Genomic DNA, 11,966 nt, shown 5'->3' with positions numbered 1-11,966 from the left:
AACAAAACACTTCACTGACATTTGAAATTGCACCTTTGTGGCAGGAATGAAAAATATATTAATTTGATGCTTCTCAGGAATGCTTACAGAGAAAATGAAATCACATAATACAATATGATTGTACTCCTCTAAAAGAATGGCAGGATGCCCAAGCGGAGGAGATGACATCACTGACCACTGATAACTTTTTATCACTGACCACTGATAACGTTTGATCACTGACCACTGACATCACTGACCACTGATAACTACTGATAAGCTTCTTTATCAGATGCAAAGAAAATAAATCATGTTACAATTTTCTACTTCAAAATGTAATATAGGCCTAATAATGACATACCGTTTTCTTTCCTAGACTATACTGCCTACAAATAAATATCAGATTCTTACCTGATAATATGTTTTCCTCTACTCTACTCTACACTATGGCGAAGTTCTCACTTGAACAAATCGATTGAGTCTTCTCAAGTCCAATATCGTCCTAAAACCTCCTGTTGGTTTCTGTACCATAAAGAATCTGGAGTACCATCCCTCGGCCCTTTGTGCACGTGGTACCTTTATTACTACCTTCTGTTCTATCATAGATCTTAGGCTTGAGAATAGTGCCTCTTGCTCTTCTTTGTTTATTTGTACTGGGGACTCTGTAAAGAAATTCTTTGGAAGTTTGCTGAATTCTATTTTGTATCCTTCCTTTATGATCTCCAAGACCCATTTGTCAGTTGTGGACTTGACCCAAACCTGACTGAACTGTAGTAGCCTAGCACCTACCTCCGAACTTCTGGCATCATTGCAAATTCTGGCGTGAAAAGAACTTGCCTTCTCTTCCCCTTTGACCACGAAAATTATTTCTGGATGACCAGTTACTTCTCCTGTAACATCTTCCCGGACGATAGGTCCTCGCCTCTTTGTAGTCCTGGGGTTGATATTTAAACTGCTTATTAGCATAACTTTTCTTGGTTGCTTTGTCTTGGGGGCAACCACACTGATTTACTTCCTGATAACTTGGATATGATTTCATCTAGCTGTGCACCAAACAGGAAATCCCCCTGGAAGGGAAGTGTCAAGAGTTTATTTTTAGATTGAACATCTGCTTCCCACGGCTTAAGCCAGAGCGCTCTCTTAAATACCGCTGCTGTGGCCGAAGACCTAGCCTCCAACCTCACCGAATCCATTGAGGTTTCACACATGAATTCAACTGCTAGTTGTATGTTCTGTATCCCTTTCAATAATTCAGATCTTTTGATCCAATCCTGCATATCAGTTTATAACTGTTGACACCATCCTCTAAGAACCCTGGATGTTACTGCCATAGAAGCGGCCGGTTTTAACGCTGCCCCTGTGGTTAAGTGCTGCTTCCTTAAACCTAGCTCAATGCGTCTTTCCATGGGATCTTTAAAGATGTTTGCATCTTCAAGTGGTAGAGTTGTCTTTTTAGATATTCTCGCAATGGCCGCATCCACCTTAGATAATTCCTCCCAAGTGGTTACTTGGTCTTTCTGAAAAGGATACATCTTATTAATTTTAAGGGGTACTGTAACCCTTTTTTCTGGATGCTTCCATTCATCCTTTATTACATCTTTAAGGGACTGGGACAACGGGAAATGTTTACCATTCTTTCTTTTGTCCCTGAATAACAAGTCCTGTAACCTTAAATCCACTTGAGTATCCTCTATCTCAAGTGATTTGTGTATCAATGACAGCAGATTTTCCACCATATTAGGATTAAAATCTGACTTACCCACTGAGTGTTTCAATATAAAAATATAACACACAGAACACTGCTGCACTGGCTTACCCCGACTTTTTCGTGGCTTGCCGTTTATCCTCCTCCATTATGGAGTTAAATGATTGATCCAACAAAGTTGCTTGAATAAACCAACACTTGAACTGACATAAAGGAAAACATTTTAAAATCCACATGCTCCGTGAGCTATGTCCCATCCCGCAAGTTAACACAGCTTCATGAAAAAAACACGATTCTGCTCACCAGTATGAGTTCTGATTCTGGTACCGACTTGCAGTGTTTAGTGTTGGTGGTATAGGATTTTTATGGGCGGGTGCCGTTGCATCCCTTGCCCGGCGCCGGCATACACACAGCGGCTTCTTCTGGGTTCCCGCCGCCTCGTCGCGCCACCTATGACGTCTGTCTGGTTTCCCTTTGGATTAACCCAGACCAGGCACGAGCGGCTTGTAGCTGTCCACACCTGGGGACAGCATGCAGCACCTGAGGCTCCTTGCCTCCAAAGGCCGGCATTGCACCTTCCAAACCCCGCCTTCTACCTAAATCCTCTGCAACATGCTCCATGCACTACCCGATAGGGAAAGGAAAAAAAGACACAGAGGCTAAGGAGGAGGAGGAGCTATATATAGGAAGCCAGGTGTCTTTATTTCCTTTCCAAGTACTACCCAGAAGGGAGGAAACCCACAGGTGATGGCTGCCATGGGGGAGGTAGAGGAAAAGTGAGTTGAGCTGAATTTAGAGAACTGTAGAATTATATATTTTTTTTTACCCAACATCTCCCACATTCCAATAGTGAGTACTTAATGCCTGTGACCACTGTGGTTTGCACCTATACACTTCTTGTCGTGATGTAGAATAAGGGTAGTTTAAACAGTGAAATGTGACTGAACCCAACCACATCCTTTCAGAACACCTGCTGGAACAGGCGGTAATTGATTTGTTTCTGCTCCTCGTATGACTGTCATGACAAGATGCTGAAAGGGGAGTTATCTTGATTGACAAGGAAATCCTGGCTTGGGTAGGTGTAGGCAATATGGATAAAAATGCATTTTTAGCTGAAGTTCCTTAACAAGGAGGATTACAATTAAAATAAATACATTTACATTTTTTTTTATTAAATGTAATGGATTTAGTGATTAATGTAATTAAAAGAGGAATGTAGTACTTATTATAACTGTTGCATAATATTAATTTAATTAGTAGTATAGTACTTGCTACTGATTTCTCTGCATTTTCCACATTTTACAGATGTGACACCTACAGGTTATATAGCTAAGTACTTTAGAACAACTTTTGGTACTTGTGAGTTATCTGGGCGTCCGATTTGGGTACTTACGATTTGCATGCGATTTGCATGCGATATCGCATGCGATTTACGATTTGCATGCGATTTAGCATGCGATTTGCATAAGATTTGCTATTCATTTCATTACCCCACTATCCCCAAAGTGTGTCTATCAACGTGAACCCGAAGCGTGGCGAGCGCAGCGAGCCCGCGAGGGGCGGCGGTACGCGTCCTCCGACCTTTTCATGCCCTACTATCCACTAGGGCGTGGAGTGAGAATAGAATAGTGTGGCGAGCGCAGCGAGCCACCGAGCCCGAAGCGTGGCGAGCGGACGCGGACACCTGTGAAGCCCGCAAGGGCACGCGGATACCTGTGAAGGTGTCCGCGTCCGCTCGCCACGCTTCGGGCTCGGTGGCTCGCTGCGCTCGCCACACTATTCTATTCTCACTCCACGCCCTAGTGGATAGTAGGGCATGAAAAGGTCGGAGGACGCGTACCGCCGCCCCTCGCGGGCTCGCTGCGCTCGCCACGCTTCGGGTTTACGTTGATAGACACACTTTGGGGATAGTGGGCTAATGAAATGAATAGCAAATCTTATGCAAATCGCATGCTAAATCGCATGCAAATCGCAAATCGCATGCGATATCGCATGCGATCTAGTACCAAAATCGGACGCCCAGATAACTCACAAGTACCCAACTTTTTTTTATGTTTTGCACAACCTCTTAAACATTTATGAATAATAAATATTAATAAAAATAATAATAATAATAATAATAATCTGATGTTCCCAGTCAAAGGTTTGCTGGGCGTAACATTTTACCTCTTTTCATTCCCTTAGGAGAAGAATTTTGAAAAATCCCTGCAAAGTGGGTGACTGCAAATAACTGTCACAGTTTCCAGACCACTGATCAGGTTACATTTTAAATATCAGCCAACAGTTACACATGGAGAGTTTACCAACTGTCACATTTTCAAGAGCACAATGGTGATGCAATGTAAATGGCAGGTAGATGTTTTGCTATATAACTCTGAAATGAAGCAACTAATTACAACCCTAATATTTTATTTGCAAATCTATGGACCAAGACTATTAATTTGGTATATGATGTGCCCTCAGACAATGGCATTATAGAAATACATCACTTACATTATAAAAGTCAACCTTCTTCTGCTATTAATATATAGATACAGTATCTGCATGTTAATCTATATAACAGCAATAAATCTAGTTAACATTAACATTTAGAGTCTGTGTACAAATTAAATCTGTAATGTAACATGATAATATATGGTAAATCTCATGAATTTTGTCTCACATGAGGGTGAATCCAATTACTTGTGGTCATTGTCCACGGAGAATTGGTTCACCGGAGGCTATCCAATTGGTGCTTATGCTGGCGTCTGCATCTCCGTATACCCACACTTTTTGTGGATTATGTTTACTTCCCAACTTTTGGCGGTCAGGATTTGGGACGTGGCTGAAAGGGGGGAGGAGCATTAAGCGGAGGGATGTGGCCTCATGGCAAGAACCGCATCATCGTCATTTCAGGGGCATGCCCAGTGCTCCCTAAGTGGTATACGGTCATTATGAAGGTTGACATACATTAGGTTGACCACTAAAGGTTGACATGGCTTAGGTCGACACATAAAGTAAATTGACATAGTTAACAGGGTTGGAAGGTAGAAACAAGCATTAGTTTGACAATGGCAAAGTTGATAGCCAAAAGGTCAACATGATTTACACATGGGATAGGGAACTCATGTCTGGTTTTCACACAATCGTGGGTCTATTTTGGCCCATCAAAACGGCCTCTTATTGGATACTGTGATAATGACCATATGTCATAAATCACGTTAACCGGCCATTTTTAATGGGCAAAACTGCTTCAGAGATAATTGGATACACAAAATGGTATTCATTTGAATACTGGTAATACAGCGAGTGGTGACTGACGCGTGAAAACATACCACAACATAATGATCAGTTTAAACTTCAGTTCTTATTGGACCATTCCCACTAAAGCAATGTTCTTATAGGTATTTTGTGCCAAATTCCAAACACAGCACAGAAGAGTAGACTCCTGTTACAGTAACTATACTGCATGTACACTATGTGTATGCTACCGATTTGATCCAATACTAATTTATGCAACAAAATATGAGGATGAGTAGTGGTTGGCTGGAAAGTAAAAGTCTTGTTTCTCATTAGCATGGGTTCTAACGGTTGTGTCATGTCCAGGCATGGCCATGCAGAACAGTTCCGGAAGATACTTGTGATGTCTATTATATCCAAATAAAGTCTCTGTTGCTGTGTCCAGGTAAAGTGTATGTTTGTGTATCAAGTCCAGTAGAGTTGCATTTTTTTTTGTTATCCCTAATGTTTTGCCATCCCAGGCCAGGCTTCAAGTACAGTGATACATTCATGGATGGACCATAACATTCTGTAAGTCAATGTTGGAACGATGGAACAGTGTTAGGTCCAAGTCGGGTCCTTGATACTGTAGTCTGGATTGCAGGTAAAGGAGATGGTAATGGCATATCTGGTGCCCCAGCTCACCTTTTCCACATGATGTAAATTCTCAGATCCAGATGTAAAGAAAGAAAGGCGGCCTGGAACAAAGGATAGTGGGTTTTAATGTATCTGTTCTGCTAGGTACATAAACCACAATCAGTCACTTATAACTCATAAATTAAATATTACAATTGGTCAAACTTTAATATCAGAAAAACAGATAGTCTATGTACTAAGCCTTGTAGAAAACCAGCTCATGAGCTCATAACTGGCATGTTACAGGCTGCAGTTTACAAATTGACAAGAGCTGATTGGTTGTAGTTTCTCTCTCTGAGGATTAGTAAATAGACCCCTTATTCACTGCTAGTGCACTATAAAACTAAAAACACCAAAGAACTAGAGAGCACTAGTAATATGTCACTACAGATTTATCACAAAAATTGGTACTTGTGTACAATCACGGCTCCCATGATATCTATCGTATAGTAAAAAATCGCATCGCATGCGATTTTTAACAGAAATGCATCCAAATGCATTGAAATTAGTATCAAACATGTTCAATGGCCCCCAAATGTCATTTTTGAGGCTGTACCACCCCCACTATCAACGCGAACCCGAAGCGTGGATGAGCGCAGCGAGCCCGCGAGGGGCGGCGGTACGCGTCCTACGACCTTTTCATACCCCCACTATCCACGTCGGCGTGGAGTTGAGAATAGAAAGTGTGGCGAGCGCAGCGAGCCACAGAGCCCGAAGCGTGGCGAGCGCAGCGAGCCCCGCAAAGGGACACGGATACCTTTACAGGTATACGCGTCCCCTCGCGGGCTTCACAGGTGTCCACGTCCGCTCGCCTTGCTGCGCTTGCCACACTTTCTATTCTCAACTCCACGCCGACGTGGATAGTGGGGGTATGAAAAGGTCGTAGGACGCGTACCGCTGCGCTCGCCACGCTTCAGGTTCGGACATTTGGGGGCCATTGAACATGTTTGATACTAATTTCAATGCATTTGGATGCATTTCTGTTAAAAATCGCATGCGATGCGATTTAAAAAAAAAATTGCTTTAAAACTGCAAAAATCGCATCCCATCGCATGCCACTACATTTGGCATGCGATGGGAGCCGTGAAAGTACACAAGTACCCAAAAATTAATAAATTCCATCAAAAGCGGCCTTAAAAAAATACAAATTTATTAAAATGTCATAATAAAAAGCACCAGGTTGAGTTCCTCTTGAACCCTTTTTGGATCCCGATACCTTCTGCAAGTTGAATGAAAGTAAGAGTATCATTTAGAAAAACAAATAAAAGTAACAATATTACATACAACAAATGCTTGTCTAATACTGTGCTCCTGAACTAGATATATAATAAATTAAGCTCCATAGACACTACAAAATAGGGCCCTTCCAGGGCCGGCGCCACCACTAGGCAAGATTAGGCATTTGCCTAGGGCGCCGGCCACTGGAGGGCGGTAGTGAGCTGCAGCCGGCCAGCAGCAGCAGGAAGAAGCTACGCTACCGCAGAGGAGAGCCCAGAGGAAGAACTAGAACAAGAAGCTGCCTGCAGCGTCAGCGATCATCTGCAGACAGCAGCAAGCAGCCATTAGGTGAGTAGTAAGTTATTCAGACCCCTCCTCGCCCCCCCCCCCCCCTCCCCGCCGGAGCCCGTCCGTGAATTTACTGCCAGCCGCTGACAGTCAGACATGTCAATCCCACTCCCCAGTCACCCGGTCATCAGGCCACCGCCTGCAGCATCCAGCGGGAGACTTCGGCGGCGGGCGGCTGCCCCTGCCGGCCATTCAGAGTCAATCCACTGCCCACCCCACACACCGCTGGACTGGACACCGATGCAGGCGGCACAGGGAGCACTTCTACCTTGCAACTCTCTGGCGGGTGGAGGAGCCGCCGCCGCCCGCCCCCCACCCGCCCAGGTACTCAGTGAGCTGCCAGCGTTGTGTGCAGGGGGGGGGGATTTTATACTAGGCCTTAAACTCTGAAGTCGCCATAATTGCCCTAGAGAGGCACCATGTCATCATGAACATACTGAGCTCCCTTTGCCCACCAGGTGCTTTGCAACTCTAGGTTAGCTGCTGGCTGTCCTTCTCTCAGTCCCACAAGGGTTTGTCTGCAAAGCAGTCTACATGAAAGATGGGAGCAGGTGCTGCAATGAATTTGGGCAGCTGCCCAGGTGGCATGTCCAGGTCTATTTACATCTATAGCTCGGTCACAGTGTTCTTCTTACCTTTCTGCATCTTAACTGTAGCCTATAGATATCATATCACCTCAGGCTCTCTCCAGCCTGATTGTATCGGCATCATATCCCCCCCCCCCCCCCCCCACACACACACACACACACACACACTACACAAATATCATATCATATGATGTTGGTGTAGTGTGTGGGAGGGGGGGGGGATATGATGGCGATGCAATGAGGCTGGAGAGAGCCTGAGGTGATATGATGTTGGTGTAGTGGGGGGGGAGGTGGGGGCGGTATCCTGTAGGTTTGCCTAGGGCGCCTAGATGCCTTGCACCGGCCCTGGGCCCTTCTAATCATAAAAAAAGTAGTGTGTATGCTAAATATCATTTACGATGCACGCCCCGCACATTGCTGATGACCCCCCCCTCGTCTGTGCTTGCAGCTCAATCTGAATATATCGTCGGTGACTGCATGCGCAGTGGGAAACCCGGTTAATAATAATAATAATAATAATGATATTTATATAGAGCTTTTCTCCCAATAGGACTCAAAGTGCTTCACCATTGTCTTTACAGCTCGAAATACACAACAAGCTTAACAGTAGATGTCAGTGAAATGCTTGAGTAAATAAGTACATCTTTAGTTTATTTTTAAAGGATTCTACTGTGGGGGCTTCTCGCACTGTGCGAGGAAGAGAGTTCCATAAAGTTGGAGCAACAAAGTTGAAAGCTCGACCCCCAGATGAATTCAGGGAAATTCTGGGTACTGTTAGTAGTCCTTCTTCAGTGGATCGTAGTAATCGAGTAGGACAGTAAGGAATCAGCAGCTGCTGCAGATACCTTGGACCCTGGTCATGTAGGGCCTTGAAAGTGAGTAAGCCAATCTTGAAAACGATTCACCATTTTACAGGTAGCCAGTGAAGGGCATAGAGAATGGGAGTTATGTGTCTGGAGCGGGGCTGGATAGTTAATAGTCTGGCAGCTGCATATTGTACCAGCTGCAACAGTGCAATTCTTTTGCTAAAAGACCCACGTAGAGAGCATTGCAGTAGTCCTGATGATATAAATGCATGTATGACTTTAGGCAGGTCTTCTGAGGGAATTAAGTGCTTGATTCTCAGATGAAAGAATGAGGATTTGATTGTGGCTGACACCTGATGTTTAAGTGCCAGGCCATTATCCAGGTTAACCAATATAGTTCTCATTTGCTGGTTAACTATACCGGCGGCGGTGCCAATCTAGTAGCGTGTGCTGAGCATTAAGCTAGGTATACACTACAGTATGTGATCTGCTCTTTCAGCAATATTGTTAAGGACTTCCCATATATTCCCCGAAGCTAGACTAGAATGAACGTATAATACATACAAACTGAACGACTTTTTTTCACATAGAAAAAAAGATAGTTTGCTTTATCAGTGACCATCTTGTTTCATGAAAAATCGTGAACGAGTACTAATTTTTTTAACAAATCCTGATAATTATGGTCACACGATATCATCAAAGGGTATTTCCCCAGGATAGCGCAAACATATGGGATGTTAATATTTAGTCAATGATAACTGCAATTATTACAGGATCAAAAAGATAGAAAGATACTTCAAGGGAGATGACTCATGTCAGTCGAGATCGCGACTGTCGTGCATTTAAACAGTCAGGATTCCAATGTGGGAGTACTGACCGTCAGAATCCCGACTGTCGGGCAGTCATCCGGCAACCCTCACACATAAGTAAAAAGCGTTATTCAATATTGATAGCTATAATGCAGAGTTCCGCAAATAGACCAAAATGCAATGGGCCATACGCATATTGTAGGATAAACTTTATAGTAATAGATACCAATAAAAAAAATCCAAAGTAGACAAATATCCAATAGGATTATGCAAATCCAACACACAAAACCATAGGAGATGTGTTATAATGTGTAGCTCTGCCAGGTAATCTGGTCTCATAAGCGATGACGGCTTGTGACTGTTCCCATGGACTACACAGCCTTATCATTACCGCAATGGCTGATGGCTCATAATGAGGCTGGAAGAGTACAGCACACCATTCAGTGTTTTTCAAGTGTGCAGACTCTTACTGTTCAGAGTAACAGTCCCAATATCCCCAGTGCCAGAGTGCGCAACCCACCCTCCTACCCCACCCAATCAGAGACTGCTGCGGTCACCTACTGTGGACATAGGTCCCAGGTGAGGGTTTTATAGTTTAATAAAACACATATTTATTACTGTCTTCATTATATCAAACAAAATATTCCATCACACCAGTAATGTGAGCGCTTAGTACTCCTCTATTTACTGTATTACCTACATTTTTTTTCCAGGACAAACCCTTTACTCAGCAGCTCCCTACATATATCACTGGAATCTATACAGGACCATACACTTGAATAATTTCAGTGGTGCCATCTTCACAGTGATATTCGGGAGGAATGTGCATGCACACATGAGATCAAAGGCTCTCATACCTCCCATGTGTTCAGTATCTTTGAGAGTGCTGGACAAGCCCCTTCAGGGATGAAAATGTATCCCACAAAGCTTTGCTCATTTCTTGGGTGCGTGAGAGGACCTTATTTTTGCGACCAGCAATGTTGGGAGGTGTTTGTCTTTTCTTTAATTATGCAGTTCCATATTCCTAAAGATGTCACTGGGAAGACAGCACTGCAGAAGACGAGGAACACAATTTGCACATTATAAAAAAATATCTATTTTTTGCTGCTCACTAGGTGACCAAAATTCTTAAAACACCATTATATAACTGGAAAAGCTAGCTATAGTTTGGAAACCAGTACTTTTAGATGACGGGGGCGGCATAATGGGTTTGTCTGAGCGGAACAAACACTCTGAGCCAGGGCTGGGACATTTTGTCGCCCTGTGCCAGAAAGAGCACAGGAGGTGCTACGCCCCCCCCCCCTTATTAATAACAGTGTTGTCGTGCACCAAAAAGTCATGGTCTTGTGGGGGAAGGGGTGTGGCCACACAATAGGAACCCAAACTCATATTACACCACACAGCATTGCTACCTTATTCACATTACACTGCAGAGTAATATACCTTATACATGTTACACTAAACTGTATTGCCTCTTATTCATACTAATTCACACAATAGTAACCCTTATACAAATTATGCCACACAGTAGTAGTCTATACACACATTATGCTATTTTAAAGTAACCCTTGTGAGAGAAAAGTCATGATTTGGAAGCACTGTGAGAGAGAAATGATTTGGAAGGTGGAGCTCTGGAAAGAGCTCTGGAATAGTGCTGACCTAGAAGAAGCCAGGTACACTGCTAATAATAAAAATAGGTACTTGTGTATTATCTGGGAGCCAGATTTTTTAATCGCAGGGCAAAAAATTACATCGCATCGCATGCAATCATATCACATGTGATGCGATGCGACGCGATTGGACCAGATTTTTAATTGTACAGGCACCCAGATGCCTGATTCCTATGTTAAATGCCCCCCCCCCCCCCCAATCCCAATCCCAGATTTTTTATTGTACACCCACCCTGATGGGTAATTACTATGTTAAATGGCCCCCCATTGTTAACACCACCCCACTATCAACGCCAACCCGAAGCGTGGCGAGCACAGCGAGCCCACGAGGGGCGGCGGTACGCGTCCTCTGACCTTTTCATACTCCCACTATCCACGTCGGTGTGGAGTTGTATTTATATAGTGCGCGTGGCGAGCACAGCGAGCCCCGCGAGGGGATGCGGATTACTTCACATATATTCCGCGTCCCCTCACCACGCTTCGGGCTCGGTGGCACGCTGCGCTCGCCACACTATATAAAATCAACTCCACGCTGACGTGGATAGTGGGGGTATGAAATGGTCGGAAGACGCATACCGCCGCCCTTCGCGGGCTCGCTGCGCACGCCACGCTTCGGGTTGGCGTTGATACTGGGGTGGCATTGACAATGAGGGAGGCATTTCACATAGTAATCACCCATCAGGGTGGGTGTACAATTAAAAATCAGGTATGGGGGTGCATTTAACATTGTAATCAGGCATCTGGGTGCCTGTACAATTAGTGCCTATTACAATGTAATATCGGGTATAATCGCGTCGCATCGCATCGCATGCCATTATAATGGCATGCGATGCAACGCAATATTAAAATTGTACACTCTGGCCAGGAAAGGCTCAAAATCGGGTCCAATCGCATCGCATCACATGCCTTAATTAGTGGCATGTGATGCGATATATCGGGCACCCAGATAT

At 44.1% G+C, this 11,966-nt stretch overlaps 1 protein-coding gene across 1 annotated transcript in view; it reads right to left on the bottom strand.

Annotated features, from left to right (window-relative positions):
- Window positions 1–4,076: 4,076 nt before the first annotated feature.
- Window positions 4,077–11,966, bottom strand: part of OGFOD3 (2-oxoglutarate and iron dependent oxygenase domain containing 3) — a 115,877-nt gene continuing 107,987 nt past the window's right edge. Inside the window, exon 9 of the mRNA XM_083148431.1 lies at window positions 4,077–5,640. Within this exon, the coding sequence (XP_083004557.1) occupies window positions 5,504–5,640 (137 nt within the window). The 3' untranslated portion in view covers window positions 4,077–5,503. The remainder of the gene's footprint in view (window positions 5,641–11,966) is intronic.

This window comes from Crinia signifera, chromosome 6 (genome assembly GCF_055691185.1).
Source record: "Crinia signifera chromosome 6, ASM5569118v1, whole genome shotgun sequence".
Lineage (NCBI taxonomy): Eukaryota > Metazoa > Chordata > Amphibia > Anura > Myobatrachidae > Crinia > Crinia signifera.
This window is presented reverse-complemented; position numbering and strand designations above follow the sequence as displayed.